This window comes from Odontomachus brunneus, unplaced genomic scaffold (genome assembly GCF_010583005.1).
Source record: "Odontomachus brunneus isolate Ranch 3 - 2012 unplaced genomic scaffold, Obru_v1 Obru_scaffold_057, whole genome shotgun sequence".
Lineage (NCBI taxonomy): Eukaryota > Metazoa > Arthropoda > Insecta > Hymenoptera > Formicidae > Odontomachus > Odontomachus brunneus.
This window is the reverse complement of record NW_022639507.1, coordinates 1,539,519-1,557,470: the sequence shown is the minus strand read 5'-3', so window position 1 is coordinate 1,557,470 and position 17,952 is coordinate 1,539,519. Positions and strand designations below refer to the sequence as shown.

Here is a 17,952-nt window from a genome sequence, read left to right as displayed (position 1 = left end):
CATATATATATATATATATATATATATATATATATATATGTATATGTACTGATGTTATTGTCAGTTAACGCTTTGTTATTTTTTGTTTTGTTATACTAATAAACTAATATTATGTCATGAGAAGATATATTTATATATCTATGTTATACTTCTACATATTATACTTTTAATTATATGAATATATTCGTGCTATATTTCAAGATATAGCTGATTATTAGTTCACATCACAGATAGTAATTTTTCTGTTATAGGTGTCATATATATTCTATTATATATTTTATGCTCACTACACACACAACAGACTCACACAAATATATTTTATCTGTTTTTATATTAACTGGGTGTACTGGAAATCATACGTACATAAAGTTTAACAATACGATCATTGTTGAATTAAATTTACCATTTTTTCAGTTAACCACCACATTTTTTTTCTTTTTTTCACACACATTAAAGATATAATAATCCGATAACATATATTTTGGTGTAATAATTGTCGAGATAACAATCATCGTATTAGGTTAATATATTGTACAAGAAGCACGTTCATGCTTAATAAAATATTTTTCATATATATACGATATTAGTAGTTCTTCAAAACAGAATCCGTTAGAGTGATATAGCGTCATAGTGTCACGATTTCAAACGTTTTTTTTATGTTCCAAACTCTTTAAAAAGCGAAAAGTAAAATTTTACGATGGGAGAAGGATAGAGGGAGGATTACTCTACTTGGTGTTAAAAAGTCGGAGTGTGTTGAGTGCTTGAGAAACGTGGAACGGTGATTGCAATCGATCGTCATCGAAACGGTGAGTTCCTTCGTCTGTCCTTCTCTCAGTTACCATATTGTATAATAGTTGTACAATAGCTCCATTGAACAAATTACATCCAGTTACGCCGTGCAATCGGCGTACTTATCATGGAAAATATAAAATATCACACTTGTGATCGTAAATTGAACAATTGGTTAATCAGTTGGCACTGCATTTTGCTTTGTAACACTGTATTTCAATACAGTAACAGGAGAAGGAGATAAGATTTCTTTCAACCATTTCATATAAGTATTTACAGATAATGTATTTCAGGTGGTTGGTGCATAATGGAATATTTATCGCTCTTACCTGCCGTTGAAAACGTGTCGCAGACATCGACAGAAAAAGTATTACCTAGTATACAATGGAAAAATCGTGAGAGTAGGGAAGTGAAATTGACTAATAACGAAGGGAAATTGGCTAATAACGATGCCTTGATCGGTAGGATAGCGGCTCTCGAGGAGGAACAAATGTATCAGATGGTACAGATTGAAATTCTCGTGCATTTCACTCTTACGTCTTGTGTGATCTTCTACTTGAAATTTGTATGCGTATGTGTAGGAATATCTCATGAATGTTACACGGATCTTGGAGGACTATAAACGAAGAGACGCTGATTTTCAGAAAAAGTACAACGTAAGTCTGTCATTTCATTGGTGTTTTTCGGCGAGAAAGAAACTAAAGTTTTGGTCAAAGAAAACTTCAGACAATAATTACGAGACGTTTTCACAAATTCTATGATATGCCCTGCAGGACAAAATCACTGATGTAGCAGATAAGCTGGATGTTAGCGAACTGAGCAGCGTATTGAATAATGAGCTGAGAGTTATTAAATACGAGTTTGAAAAGTTACGTGAGTTATACGCGGAGTTGAAGTCTTGTTGCAACGCTAATAAGGAGACAGTCGTAAATGAGAATATAGAAAAACATGTGGAGAAGATCTTATCTGGCTATTTCCCACCCGGAACTTCGAAGGAGGATCTGGTGAAGAACATTCAGAAGATTTTTGCGTCTCGTAACGGAGAAGGTTCGACAATAAGATACACAAGATATCGTAAAAGTCAAAGATAACATTAGGTCTGTTCTTTTTAGCTGAACCTAGTTGCATTTTCTTCCTTTAGAATGAAATGAGTATACTGAGTGAAACAATAACCATCTATCTATATTTCTATACTATATCTTGAATATCTTCGAAATAAAAAACAAAGGTGACCTTCAAATCTTCGAAGCTACTTCATCTAAAAAAATGTTTCTATTAAAAGGCGTTTTTTCTAAATAAGATAGCTTCAAAGACTTACAATTACCTTTGTCTTTCGTTTCAAAAATATTCAAAGTGGTAATAGTTATTGCCTAACTCTGCATAATTGAGCATATTTTGTTTTGCATTCAAATTGCTTTCGAATCTCGCGAGTCTGTTTCAATCTTGCTCTATCGAGTAGTGATAGGTTTTACGAATATATTGTCATAGATCAGGCAGTTTTGAGCAACAACGCCGGCGATTCGAGCGCTTACATGTCGGAGGAGCGCGTTCGTAAGATAGTGAAGGAAATCCTACGAATATATGACGCGGACAAAACGGGCCAAGTGGATTACGCTTTGGAGTCAGCAGGTATCGTAATCGCGCTGATAAGCGCCTGGTGAGCAACCGTAACACCTCATTAATCGCGTCGCATTTACAGGTGGTCAGATCATTAGTACGCGATGCACCCAGAGATACGACATAAAGTCGCGAGCCTTCCGCTTGTTCGGCTTGTTCACGTTGTACTATGAAAGCAACAATCCACGGACGGTGATACAAGGGAACGCACTGCAACCCGGCGCCTGCTGGGCGTTTCAAGATTTCCCTGGATATATCTTGATACAATTGCGCTGCGTTATTTATGTAACCGGTTTTACTCTGGAACACGTTTCCAGTTTGATCTTGCCGAATGAGAATATGCTGAGCGCGCCCAAGAGGTTCGACGTCTGGGTACGTAGAACGATTGCTTTTGTGGATCGAACTGGCGACACAACGCACAATTATACGTTAAAACTCTTGGATATTCGCGTAGACTATCCTTGTTTGATGACGTCAGAAGCAAGAAATCGCATGCTCATGATTCCTGCATTAGACGTTGAAATATAAAAAGATATCTTCATATAACTACACTTATAATTGTTTCAGCAAATTTATAAAATGCTTCAATTCTCTTTTTGCTGACAATCCAATAAATAGCCATAAAATTATAATAGAAATTATAAGAAAAATTTGATTAAAACCTGAGTTGCATTTCACACTAATTTTACAGTTATTGATTTTAACAGCAAAGGGAGAGCTTTCACAGCATTTTACAAATTTGCTGAATCGATCACACAGATATCATTTTCTATATACAGGTCCCAGATCACTTTCACAATCTCTCGTGAAGACGTAGAGCGGAACGAGATGAACACAAAAATCTCATACCGTTTTACGATATTCGCAACAATAGTCGAAATATTAATTAAAGAAGATTGATGAATGATCACGCGCGATATGGTAGATGAGCTGCAGTGATGCCGTCTGCCATGGTATACTTATACATAAAGTCAAACTGAACACAAAAGTCCTCTACCATTTTGCAAATGACCACATAGATTTTTAGGTATTAATTAAAGGAAATTTGTACATTATGATACACAATCATGTAACAATTTTCTTTAATTAATAATCTAATCTAAAAATCTATATGGTCATTTGCAAAATAGTGGAGGACTTTTTTGTTCAGTTTGACTTAATGTATAAGTATACAACAGCAGACGGTGCCACTGCAGCTCTTCTACCATATCGCGCGTGATCATTCATCAATCTTCTTTAATTAATATCTCGACTATTATTGCGAATATTGCAAAACGGTATGGGACTTTTGTGTTTATTTCAATCCGCTCTACGTCCTCATGAGAGATTGTGAAAATAATCTGGGACATCTTGTGCGTGCGTGCGTGCGTGCGTGCGTGCGTGCGTGCGTGCGTGCGTGCGTGTTTATTCAACATATAACGCGCGTGTAAGAGTCTTAACATGTTTTATTATACTTTCTAATATGAAAAAAATATAACATATTTCTTTTACAAATTCTCATGATTAGGAAAGTTGCTTTCAAAAAATAACTTGTTATTGTTATTCAAGAAGTAACGAGTCGTAATGAAAACAATTTCTGTTATTTTTCTCGTGAAGATTTTATTTTAGAATATTTATTTTTGCTCATTTCATATACACGTATTTTACATGTGTGAAATAACAATGAAAGTAACAATTATATTCGTTAATGTTACATAAAAAAATCATTACCATTTTTTTTAATTTGTTACTGTTACTAATGAAAAAAAAAATATAACATTGTGACAAAAAAAAGTAAGTAATGTAACGGTGTTACAATCTTCTAAATTTTTTTTTTTTCTAAATATTTCAATTTTACTATTTAATATTTTATGCAATATTTCATAAATTAAATTATTTAATATTTTCTAGAAATATAAAAATAGACTGTCTCAGTATAATTTATCTTGTTAAGGAATATAGTAAATTTCTAATATATAGTAGATTTAAATTTCTGAAAAATATAAATATAGCATGTAAAACGCGAGAAGATGATATATGAAGGCAAAATATCATTTCTTGGTCTATATATAGGAATTTTCATTGTAAAATTATCTAAAGTATTGGACCAAGTTGATATGATGGTTGGCAACTTTGCATGTTTTTCCTTTAACTTCTGACCTTGCAATTTATTCTTGACAACTATCTTCGCGCTGCAGACTTTGTGTTATGTAAACTGTATTATCATTAGTGAAGAGAACTGAAAATACGTTCAAAACGTTTGACTGGCTTCAGAGTGAAATTATTGTTTATTTTGAAGACAAAATGTGCAACAAACAACTTGCATTGGCTCTTATAGACTTTACTTTTAATATATTTAGCAATTGTGTATACATGTGTGTGTATGAGACTTTTAATTTATCGGTGATCCACGTTAAAATATTAATACTTATGAGAATATTTTATGATCATGTTTTGTTTTAAAACTAAGATAACAAATGGCCTGAATAAAAAGTTCAACGTGGACCACCAATGGCTCACGCGGCATGAAATGTGTTAAAAGAAATAATATTTGAATTATTTTTATTTGCGATATAAATTAAATTTATATTGCAAATGAAAAAATAGGTCTTCTAGTAAATACTAATAGTTTTGTCATAACATTTTTTTCTTTTACTTTAAATTATTCCGACAAAAATCAAATACTTCTTAAAATCGCTGTATCAATTTTTACTTCGTTCTTCTGCAGGGTTTGACGGACGAGAATGATGCTGACCCTGTAAGATTCGGAGATTATGAATTCACATATTCCGAAGACAGTTTACAATATTTCCCAGTGCAGGTAAAGTTTACTGATAACATTTATTGATAACAATAATTTTCACGCTACCAATATTACGTAAAAAGTTTCTCGTGATATCTCGAGTTTCGATAAGTTCTCCGATTTATTTAATCATTATTATCAATTTATTATTATAAGAATTGAGTTTGCATTTATTAATTATACAAATGTTGCAGTTGACTATGAATAGATAAATTCATTTTATATATACACATACATACATATATATATATATATATATATATATGTATATATATATATATATATATATATATATATATATATATATATATAATTGTTTACATCATATATGTATGTATGTATATATATACATGTATATATATATGATGTGTATGTATATATATATGATATAAACAATTTAATTGTAACTGAATTGGTTAATATATAATGAGTAAATAATTGCAATACTAAATAATTACAAAGATGCAGTGATATGCAATAGTTGATTTTTTCTCATGCAGAACACAGAGATCAAAAGGCCATACGAGTACATTGAATTGAGGATACACAGCAATCACGGGAAGTTGGACTACACGTGTCTTTACAGATTCCGCGTTCATGGAAGACCAGCTTAGAGATATCGACCCGATAAAACGTGTAAAAGTTCATGAGAACGTTGGAGCAAAAGCCGTTCAGCGGAACAAATCACACTTGTCCTTTAATATGTGCCTTCAACTACCGTTTAATAGTTTGAACTCGACGATGTGTCTTATTCCTAGCACTCGCAACTACATGAATTAGATTGGATATTTAACATTTTTGTAATAGATCGCGCTACAAAGTGTGAACAATATATCACCGATGTGTGAACGCTTACGCGTATAACAACGTCTGCTCTTACCGGTGAAAACGCCTGCTGTAAATTATTCAATACCGATAATATGCCGACAATTTATACCGATTTATACCGTTTGACCAAACTGCACGGCTGGCTTCGTTAAATCGAAATGACAAATGAGAACGTTATCGATGAACGTTGGCCCGACAGTATCCGAAAAATATCACCCGTTTATAAATCGACGCCTGTACTATGGCCTTGCTAGTAGTTTAGTTAAGTAAAGCGCACGAAAAGATGGAAAAGAAAGCAGTCTCATATGAAAGAACTCTCAATATGAAACAACAATGAGAGGTATGATACTGATCCAAAAGAGAAAAAGAAAAAATGAAACTTTCAAGATGTCTCGAAGAAAAGAGAGAGAGAGGGGGGGGGGAGAGAGAGAGAGAGAGAGAGCAGGAGAGAAAATGTGTTCGAATGATCATTTCTCACGTAACACCAATCCGGCAGCGTCACGTGTAAGACTGACACTTCAAAAGTTACCCCAAAGCAAAGTGTGAGTCATAATACTTGTAATAACGCGACAGTACAAATTCTAAGGAACACTAATTAATTAATTAATTCTAGAGTAAGGAACATAGAATTGATCTTAGATTAAGCGTGTGTATCGCGCCGCAGGCGGTTTTCTTTCGTCGCAGCTGAGAAGCGAAGAAGCATGTTCTTCGTGAAAGTTCAATATTCGATGCGCGACGCTAATATATCTCGATTGTGTACATATATTAAGTATTTCCAATACGTTTGTGCCGCATACGTTCTTCTCTCTGATTTTGGCTATTTTTACAATGATACATTTTTGCGTTTCCCTCCTTTTAAATTGCGATGCGTGTTCACTTGGACAGAAAGCGCCAGATGAAATCTATCTGTGAGTATGATTTCGCTCGAGTATTTGGGCTGAATATGCGCATCTTTTGCTTCATAGTACTTAGTGTGGTAAAAGATGCTGGTAAATTGAATTGTTGAGAACACGCTCGATTTTAGCAATGCCGAAAGATGCGACCGTTTTTACCATTCTCGTATGTGTTAATAGGATTTTTACATTTGCAAATAAAAAATTGCGTTACACTCAACACGCTTCCACCGACTTTTTCAATCAGATATTTTTTTTTAACTCGATTAGATTGCACACTTGTCTTTAGAGTGAAACAAAAGATCATGATCGTTTTAGCCGAAAGTTACAGGCCGACATTCATAGTCGGCTCTTATTTAACACCGTCTTAAGTTTCTTTTCAGATACTCCATAGCCAATGAAATGATCCGTTCATCATCTGAAAATAAATTGAAGACGGTTTTAAATATAAGATCCGACTATGAATATTGGCCGTAGTATACCGGAACTTTGTTCCTTTTCCTTTCAATGCTAGGTATATCCAGGCGGTTAGGTAATATTTTTAATTAAGGTTCCTTGTATGACCTCGCTGGTCATGTCGATTTGTGACGTCAGAAGCGAGGAATGATTGCTAATGAAAGTTTGCCATTTTTGAATAAAGATAAATATGGACGAAAGAGTATTTAAGATTACTTGAGCACACTACTTGTAAAATTTTCCGAAAGGTATCCCTTTCCCTTGATGATTAATAGTCGTACGATAAATGGTGAAATGAAAAATAATGTAAGATAGTAATGTAATAAGGAATAAAAACGTGAAATAATAAAATTAGTTTGTTTTGTCTGCATGCTTTATTTCGCCATTTATTATATGACTATTTATTGATCATCAAGGGAAAGGGATACCTTTCGGACAATTTTACAAGTGTACTCAAGCAATCTCAAATGTTCTTTCGTCTGTATTTATCTTTATTTTAAAATAGCACGTAACTTTCATCAGTATGTCATTCTTTGCTTCGACGTCACGACAAATCCAACATGGCTGCAGCGAGGTACAAAGTGCCTTAAGTTAAAGTTATAAATAATGATCCATAAAATCAATTTTGTTATGTTAAAAGTAAGTTATTTATTATAAGCATGCATGTTGCTGAGTAGCAACAAATTAATCAGTTAAATTCAGTTAAAATCAGTCAAAAAATTAATAACTCAGTTACTTTTAAATAAGTTAGTTTTTAATATAAACTAGTTATTTTAAAATACATTAACTTATCAGCTTTTTTTATACAAGTTAAAATTTGCCAACATTAAAATTATTCTGAGCTAGTTATGAATAGAATAAGAAAAATTAAAAAAGTCAGCAGAATTTTTTTTATTTCCCTGAGCACCAATGTCCTTTTATTATATAGGATCTTAGGTCAAAAATAGTTGATATTTTCTTATAAAAATTACCTTTTTACAATCTTCCATATAAATTTAATCTATATTTAAAAATTTATAAAAAAATATATATATTTTTGAATAATTAAGTTTTAACTTTAATAAGTTAATGTAATAGATGATTAACTGTAAACTTTGTGAAAAAGAAAGATTAACCCAACCCTGGTTAAGACATGCAAAAAGTAACTTAATTAAAAATTAGGCGAAAATTATATTAATTAAATAAAGTTAAAAATTAATTATATGCTCAGAAAAATAAAAAAACTTTTTCTATCATTATTTTTTATTTTTCTGTTACATTGTAAGCAGTTTATAATTATTTTAATATTAATAAATTATTTTAGCTTGTACAAAAAAAGTTTATACAAAATAACTAGTTTAAGTTAAGAGTTAATGCATTTGAAATTAACTAGAAGTTATTAACTTTTAAATTTAACTTTCAACTGATTAACTGCTTATTAGTCAAGCTTATTTTACTTTGAGGATAAATAGTACAGCTAGTTTAGTTAAAAGGTACAAATCTAAAGTATGTAATCTCTAACAATCTTTTTCTTCTTCCAATACTTTGCCAAGAATCTTATAAATCTCGCTTCATGTTGAACGATTTAGTTACAGAGTTGTCATATGTAATAATTTAGTGTTTCAATGTTCAATATTAATTCTACAGTTTTTCCCAAAATCATCAATAGCAGTATATGTATTTCGTTTCGAATTGAAGGTCAAATCTGTAATCGTAAGCTCTAACGTTGAAACGAAAATAAAGAAAAGAAACAAAGCAACATTAGCTAAAAAGAACAAGAGATTTAATCATAAATCTTTTTTTCTGATATGAATTTGTGAAGATTTCTTAATATAGAAATTTTCTAATTTAAATGTTTATTTTAAATGTTTATTTTTCACGAGCATTTTTCATACGTTCGAGCAAAAGATTCAAAATCGCCTACCAAATCTAACGTTTCCGTCGCGAGGAGTTCGATCGCTTTCGAAGTTCCCGCTGAGAGCGTCGTGCGCATGCGCGCAGCGCGGCCGCAAGTCGCGTGAGGGACGTCTCCAACCGCGTTCGATCGTTTAGCGGAGCATCCGTTCTCGTGAACCGGCCCACGATCCGGTTTTGCCGAATTTCCCGAGTGCGTCCGAGGGCCGGGGTCTCACAGCCGCGATGAACGCAGTGACGAGAGTGCGAGAGAACGCGATCCTGTCGACACGTGTTGCCATCGGCCATCTCTGAAATTTTCGCCTGTGGAAACCGACCCGGACACGGGAGAACAAACCGTGCTCGGGGACCTGTGAGAAGTCGTGTCGCGCACCGCAGCGACCATAAGAGCCTGACATTCGCGGAGGAAACAAAGGAGGCGTCGAGGGAAGGAGAAACAAACAGACAGGCCGCGAAAAAAAAAAAGAAAAGGCGGAAGAGACAAAGGAGCACGTTTCAAGAAGTGGCAGAAAAGTAGACAGAGAAGTGTGAATATACATCGGCCGAAGGGTGTGGCGCCCCCTCGCAGAGCCACGGCCCTGCGAAGTCCGCTGTTCGCAGGAAGCTCGAGCGCTGTCGCGACGGAGGGACGGGAGGACGAGGTAGATTGGTAAGGACGTTGGAGAGGGGGACCGTGGGGAGCTTCCGTTTATCTGCGAGGTCGAGAAGTTTGGTCGAGCGTTCGTTCGTTGGCGGTGCTGTTGAAAAACACACGATGAAAATGGCGTGGCAACCGCAGGAGGAAGGACTCAGGCAAATCCTCACGCTGCTCAAGGAGTCGCAGAGCCCGGACACGGCGACTCAACAGGCGGTGCAATTAGTATCCTTTTCTTCCTTTTCGCCCGCTCGTCCCCGTGTTCTCGTCTCGCCTGTGTCGTGCTCGCCGCTGTCGTCATCGTCATCATCATTATTGTCGTCGTCGTCGCCACCGCCGTAGCCGTTACTCACACTTACGTGGCCCCCGTGAGTAAAAGGGACGCGCGCGCGCGCGCCCCATCGTCGTCTCGCTGTTTCTCTTCGGTTATTCTGGCCGTGCGCGCGGGTCGTTAATTGGGAGATTCATTATGCGCGAGCTCGCGGTGAGAGCCCGTCAGTAGATCGAACGCAATAGCTGGCAGCGCCGATTCGGCCGCACGCCTCGTGTGCGCATCCTGTCACGGCTCCTCGTCGTCGATCGAAATGCCGTGGCCAGGCTGCGGCCCCGCGTGCGCGCCTCCCGGTGAGGACGCGACTCGGAAATATGGTAACGACGCGCGACCCGACCGTCATCGCCACCGCCGCGTCGCGTCGTCCCGTGCGAATTCCGGCTCTGTCTCCGAGCGCGCGCGGGACTTGTGTTCCCAGCAGCGCGGCCCTCTCTGATCGATAGCTTTCGCGGGACTTTCCTATGCCGGGCCCGGGCGCCGCGGACTCGCGTGCAAATGCAGTGTGCGGGCGAATCGATGTGGGAAATGCACTTCTTCGGGGAGACAGGTCGATCTGTGTTTTTCTTTTTTTTTTTTGCAAAGGGGAGAATTGTACGAGGATTTTTTGAACGTGCGTGTTGCCGCAACAAAATCGCATTCGGCCGTCCGCCATTGATTTTCCTTAACAATCGACGCGACATAGAAACTGGAAGAGCTGAACAAGTTTCCAGACTTCAACAATTATCTGATTTTTGTTTTAACGAAGCTCACATCGGAAGGTATGTTACTTGAATCTCATTTTGCCTTCGAGATGTGTTTCTTGAATTTCTCATACATACACGTACGTACGCGTGCGCACATACATATACATATACACACGTGCGTACGTGCTCGCACGCACACGCATCATGACCGTGCGAGAATTTGCACGCGACTAATGTGATTTTCTTTTTATTGATCAAGATGAACCTACCAGGTCTCTGAGTGGACTGATACTGAAAAATAATGTGAAGTCTCATTTTCATAAGTTTGTACCGGACGTCATAAATTTCATAAAGCAAGAATGCCTGTTGGCCGTGGGGGACCCGTCGCCTCTTATCCGTGCGACCGTCGGTATCTTGATCACCACTGTTGCATCGAAAGGTGCGTTTTGCGTCGTACATTTTGCGAGATCCGTGAGTCCGAGTGAACGTACCGGGTGTATTTGGGAGTGCTCTTTTTCTCTCCGTGAGCAGGTGAGCTGACTACCTGGCCGGAATTATTGCCCGCGTTGTGCCAAATGTTGGACTCGGAAGATTATAATGTGTGCGAGGGGGCGTTCGGCGCGCTGCAGAAGATTTGCGAGGACTCCACCGAGATATTAGATTCGGATGCCTTGAACCGCCCGCTGAACATCTTGATTCCGAAATTCCTCCACTTCTTTCGGCACTCGAGCCCGAAGATCCGCTCCCACGCGATAGCGTGCGTCAATCAGTTCATCATTCAGCGCACGCAAGCACTCATGATACACATAGACAGCTTTTTGGAGAATCTCTTCCACTTAGCCTCGGACGATGACTCTGAAGTCAGAAAGAATGTGTGCAGGTATCTGATCGCGTGTATTTGTAGACACTCATATTTTTTCCCCTTCTCTGCTATTGCTAGCTTCATTCGTTTTATCAACTTTTGTATATTTAATAACTAAAGCATCAATCCACTGACACATAACCAATTCTAAACATTCTTATTGATTTGATCTTTAACTACAAATGTTTGAATATTTAACATAGAATATATAGTAATGAGGGAAAAGAGATTGAAGACCTCTTGAAGTGACAATAAGGCAGTTCTCTCATTGGATAACTGATATATTCTGGATATATTCTTGATATATTCTGGAACTCACACAAAATACACTCGTCAACCCTTTTTGTCCACAACTATACATATTCAATGTATGCATATATATCTTATGTTGAAAGTTTGAATATATTCACACTTAAAAATCAAAACAATAAGAATGTCCAAGATTAGGTGTGTACCCAGGCATACTTTTAGTATATACAAATACTTTTAGTATATATTTTAGTGTACATCTTATTTTATTGTAGATTTTGAACCATTTTTGATTGTACTACTCTCTAAATTTCTTGGAGGGAAATTTCATTTGAAAAGTAAAGTGACTACTGAATCACTCAAGTGATTCTTTATTCATATAATTTTCTCACAAAATTGATGAGTGGATCTGATGTTATACTCTATCATCACAAGAACATTCATTCTAATCGATTGAAGTATTCACTCATGCGCAGTCAGAATCCACTCTAAGTTTTAGTGAAAATATTCACTCCTGCAATTTTGAGGTGTTTCATTTGAAGTAATAGTGAAAATACTGCCACTTTTCATTCATTTTGTGTGTAATTCCACTCCAAGAAAGAAAGTACATTTTACTTTAATATGCATTTTTTATTCTCTATATCAGTTCTTTATTATTATTATTTACACAAACTTATATCTTTCAAGACTAATCTGTTCTGTATGTTGGTCACAGGGCTCTAGTGATGTTGCTGGAGGTGCGAATTGACCGACTAATACCAAATATGCATTGTATAATAGAGTACATGCTAATGAGAACTCAGGATGCTGACGAAGGAGTCGCATTAGAAGCCTGTGAGTTTTGGTTATCATTGGCGGAGCAACAAATCTGTAAAGAAGCTCTCGCACCCCATCTGACACGATTAGTACCTATCTTGGTGAGTCTTGGTTTATTGTTATGAAAACAATTTGATGTAAACAATCGTCTTTTTGTGACCTTTGCTGACTTAACGCTTCTTTGTCTCGCTAGGTAAGAGGTATGAAGTACTCGGAAATAGACATAATACTTCTCAAAGGAGACGTTGAAGAAGATGAAATGATACCAGACAGGGAGGAGGATATCCGACCGAGATTTCATAAATCAAAGACGCATCATTCGCATCACGCAAATATGAACAAGCACATTGACGAAAACGGCGACGACGATGTGGGAGATGTCGAAGACGACGATTCAACCCTGAGCGATTGGAATTTAAGGAAGTGCTCCGCCGCCGCGTTGGATATGTTGGCAAATGTATTCCGGGAAGATCTGTTACCTGTATTGGTGCCTATCTTAAAGGAAACTCTTTTCCACCATTCCTGGGAGATCAAGGAATCGGGTATCTTGGCACTTGGAGCAATTGCAGAAGGTATGAACGTTCTTCTCAGAGCTTTCGCGCACAAATTGCCTTAACCGTGAACGTGTGTCCTTGTCCACAACCTTGCTTTAAGAGGTAAGTTGTAAGAAATTGACCAACCACAGTCGATTATTCTAAAAATCAACCATGATTGGTCAATTTCTTACGGCTTACATCTTAAAGCAAGGTTGTGGACAAGGGCTAAGACGTAACCTTAAGCTGAAAAATTAATTAAGATATTGATTTAAGATTGTTCTATTTAGAAGAAGAGATAATGACCGAGTTAGTGGAATTCTCAGATCGACTAAGGTTTCAATTGGTTGAAGTCTAATTACTCCTGTTTATAGTAAAATTTAAGGTGACTCGAAACTCCGATTAATCTAATCGACGATTAACTTGCAGAATTGCCAACACGAATTTCTAGTTATATAATTTATATGACCAGATATATTAAATAAAAAAAATAATTCCATATATATTAGTAGGATAAAATAATTAATATATTCGACTGATAGTAATTTTAAATTAATTTATAAGGGGAAATTTCTTACTTGTTCGAACCACAACCATTTTTTATCTTCCTTTTACACACACACACACACACACACATAAACTATTATAACTTTATTTATTTGTTCACAACTTTGCTGGTTGAATTAAATTCGATTAGCTTAATCAGAATTAGAAGAAAATCATTCTTATTTTCAGTTGTATCTTTTTCTAGAATACAAAACCCCCTAAAGATTGTGGAGTTCACAATGTATGAGGTCTGTTATTTTTAACTGAGCTAATGCTACACTGGAACTTTGTTCCTTGATCCTTTAACGCTAAGTTATATACATACTTGATTTATTCTAAACCCGGAGAAAGTTTACATATAATCATAAAAGTATATGTGATTTTATATATAATTATATGTAAATATTTTTTGTTCACATATGTTATCGTACAAATGACCATATCTAATTATATATATATCCATATATAAAACACTATTGAAAGACAAAAGGAAAATATAATTTGACTGTCGATTGTCAATTAACTGTCGATATTATAGGCTACTATAAACATAAGCATTTATTTCAATTGTATCTTCATAACAGAATTCTTTCCAATGTGGATATATATAATTATATATGATCATATATGACCATATACGGACAAAATTCATATATCTTTTCCTGGGAAGACAAAAAATAAAACCTAGTTCAGCTAAAAAAAAAAAATAGATTTAACTTCTTTATTGATTTTTCAACTTAAATTTACATCTTACGTTTACAATTACAACAATTTGCATGTGAAAGCTCTTAACACATTACAGAGTGTGTGCATTATAAAATAAAACAAGTCACCTAATGTTTTATTCTAAAATATTTCTGTTGCTTTTTATTTGTTTTTTATTTCTTCATTCTGTTTCTTATATCAGAAGAAGATGTGATAAGAAACAAATGTGTAAGAAGCATTGGCTGATTATAATATTTAATTTCTTTCAATCACATAATTTAATTTCTTACACATTTTTATCTAATATAGGACAATAGAAATATTTTAGAATCTAATGATGAGTGATTTATTATCATATACAAACTCTCTTCTGTAATTTTTGTGAAAACGTAGAACAGATTAAGACAAACAAAAATTTTATACTGTTTTACGATATTCGTAATAATAGTTGAGATATTAAAGAAAATTGGTGAATGATCACCAATATGCACGATTTGGTAGATAAACCGTAGTAGCGATATGTGCTTGTATATTAGGCTAAATTGAACAAAAAAGTCTTTAATCATTTTGCAAATAATTACATAGATTTTTAGTTATTAATGAAAGAAAATTTATATTTATAATTTGTTACAATTTGTACGCGATAATGCACAAATCTTCTTTAATTAATATCTTTAGATTAACATCTAAACGTCTTCCGCCATGAGTCTTTGATCTAATGTATAAGTATATAACTGCAAACGACGTCACTACAGCTTATCTATCATATCGCGTGTGATCATTCACCAATCTTCTTTAATTAATATCTTGAAATTTATTGCAAATATCGCAAAAGGATATGGGACTTCTATGTTCACTTCAATCCGTTCTACATTCCCACAAGATTTAAGATTTGTTAAAAAAAATTGTCTTATTTGTTTCCAAACTTTAGCAGATTCCAAAGAAAATTAAAAGAAATAGTTGTCCACAATGTGTTAACATGTTATAATCGTGTATTGAAGTAGAAAAGACATTGGACCAAAGTAATTGTGCAAGATGTAATTTTTGTCACAAATGATTGGTTGCAGGTTGCATGAGTGGTATGATTCCACATCTGTCTGAACTCATTCCTTACCTTATCAACTGCCTCAGTGACAAGAAGGCTCTTGTACGTGCCATAACATGTTGGACATTGAGCCGTTACGCGCATTGGGTTTGCGCACAACCGCATGAGACACATCTGAAACCTCTAATGACTGAATTGCTCAAACGAGTCCTTGACAGCAATAAACGCGTCCAGGAAGCTGCATGTTCCGCCTTTGCCACACTGGAAGAGGAAGCGTGCACAGAATTAGTTCCCTATCTTGGATTTATTCTTCAAACACTCGTCTTTGCATTTGGTAAGGAATTTTGAATTTATTCTCTAAACACTCATTTGATTGATAACGCGCGAAATATAATTACACAATTTTAAACCGTTGTTCAGTAACAACCGTAATCTATGTTTACATGAACAGTAGAAAATTAATAATTTGATATTATAATTATTGATGTTATATCGATGTTGTAACTTATATATTGATCGATGTATCTTTTGTATTGAAAATATCAGGATAAAATGAAAACTATCTCGTAAAGTATTCGATTTTTGATGATTTTATCTCAGTATATTTATACGTAAAAGGATCAGAGAAGTCAATTTATATAAAAAAAACTCTGTTAAATAATGTAATTCTGTTAAAGAAAAATTATAACGAATTTTGACAAGGTTTTTCAAAATCATTTTGAGATCAAATAATTATAACTGATAGATTTTTTAAAATACTTTTGTTTGAAACATCTTTTTCAAAGATACATTGTTGATGAGATATTCAGATGTTGCGATACATTTTCCACATCTTGTATAAGTATAAAATAAGATATGATATGGAATTGACCATGAATTATTGTGGTTTTATACTACCATGTAAAGTCTACGATCGAGTTTTACTTCAATATCCCGTTATTTATTATTATCCTTATTTGCAGGTAAATATCAGCATAAGAATCTTTTAATACTGTACGACGCGATTGGCACACTCGCCGATTCTGTTGGCCATCATCTCAATAAACCAGACTACATCAATCTTCTGATGCCACCTCTTATTAATAAGTGGAACGTACTAAAAGACGAGGATAAGGATTTATTTCCGTTACTAGAATGCTTGTCATCGGTAGCCACCGCATTGCGTTCGGGTTTCTTACCATATTGTGAACCTGTCTACAGGTATAAGCTATACATATAATTATGCTACTAACTATGCTACTAATTATGCTAGAATATTTGCCATTTTGTTATCGGTAAATACGCGTTAATTCGCAACTCTGGCTCTTATTATTCTTTTATGTACTCATCGATTGTGTATTCAATAAGGAGAAGTCGATAGACGTGTATTGTTGATAAAAATATCAAAAAATTTGAAAACTGGAAAATTTCCTAAAGTCGTAATACCGTCATTAAAAAAGTTATTACACCGAAATATTGAAATTATCTCGTACAACCGGGTGTATTGATATTTATTCATTTCTGTACCCAAATGGATAAAAATTGTTATTTTTAGTTGAATTAGTTCTACATTTTCATTTCTTTTCTCTTCAATGCTAGATTATAATATATTTGTTTCATTCTAAAAATAAAAAGTGCAACTTAATTCAGATAAAAAGAATAAATAAAAAGAACTTATTAATATATCTATATCTATTGTTCTTGGGGCAATAATTCCTCCTCGGAACAAGTGTGTATTTCGAGATATTTTGGGTTTCGATGTGTTATAACTTTTCGAGAAAAAGTCTTATTTTATAGATTTCAAGATTTTGACTTCTCAGAACAATAATGTCCACCGAGATGTTATACATGACTTGTGTTTTTTTGTCTTTCGCAAGCACAAAAAAATTTGCATGTCATAATCTCTTCTTACGATAGTTCTCGCCGTAGTTACTTGATTCTCGTTTTATCTTGTAGGCGATGTGTATCGCTTGTGGAACAGACGTTGAATCAACATATAGCAAGCACGCAAAGTCCAGAACAATTCGAAGAACCAGATAAGGATTTTATGATAGTTGCGTTAGATCTCTTGAGTGGACTGGCAGAGGGCCTGGACGGTCATATGGAACGTTTAGTGATGAACAGTAATGTTATGCAATTACTATATCAATGCATGCAGGACACTATGCCTGAAGTCAGGCAGAGCAGCTTCGCTTTACTGGGAGATCTCACGAAAGCCTGCTTCCAACATGTGCTCCCGTGTATACGTGAGTAGGCTCATAACTAAATCGCGATTCACATACGCGTATATAATGCTAATCAATTATGTTTT

The 17,952-nt window shown here is 35.2% G+C and overlaps 2 protein-coding genes across 7 annotated transcripts in view; both read left to right on the top strand.

Annotated features, from left to right (window-relative positions):
- Positions 1-7,129, top strand: part of LOC116845771 — a 13,075-nt gene extending 5,946 nt beyond the window's left edge. For all 5 annotated transcript variants that reach the window (XM_032818831.1, XM_032818835.1, XM_032818834.1 and 2 more), the window contains exons 8-14: positions 1,083-1,291; positions 1,371-1,445; positions 1,563-1,836; positions 2,278-2,418; positions 2,489-2,778; positions 5,114-5,206; positions 5,689-7,129. In XM_032818831.1, coding sequence (XP_032674722.1) covers positions 1,083-1,291; positions 1,371-1,445; positions 1,563-1,836; positions 2,278-2,418; positions 2,489-2,778; positions 5,114-5,206; positions 5,689-5,802 — 1,196 coding nt within the window. In that variant the 3' untranslated portion in view covers positions 5,803-7,129. The remainder of the gene's footprint in view (positions 1-1,082; positions 1,292-1,370; positions 1,446-1,562; positions 1,837-2,277; positions 2,419-2,488; positions 2,779-5,113; positions 5,207-5,688) is intronic.
- Positions 7,130-9,353: 2,224 nt separating this feature from the next.
- LOC116845770 (transportin-1) overlaps positions 9,354-17,952 on the top strand; it is a 28,057-nt gene continuing 19,458 nt past the window's right edge. For both annotated transcript variants that reach the window (XM_032818829.1, XM_032818830.1), the window contains exons 1-9: positions 9,354-10,117; positions 10,906-10,981; positions 11,166-11,345; positions 11,438-11,786; positions 12,733-12,934; positions 13,027-13,405; positions 15,685-15,996; positions 16,625-16,862; positions 17,598-17,887. In XM_032818829.1, the coding sequence (XP_032674720.1) occupies positions 10,013-10,117; positions 10,906-10,981; positions 11,166-11,345; positions 11,438-11,786; positions 12,733-12,934; positions 13,027-13,405; positions 15,685-15,996; positions 16,625-16,862; positions 17,598-17,887 (2,131 nt within the window). In that variant the 5' untranslated portion in view covers positions 9,354-10,012. The remainder of the gene's footprint in view (positions 10,118-10,905; positions 10,982-11,165; positions 11,346-11,437; positions 11,787-12,732; positions 12,935-13,026; positions 13,406-15,684; positions 15,997-16,624; positions 16,863-17,597; positions 17,888-17,952) is intronic.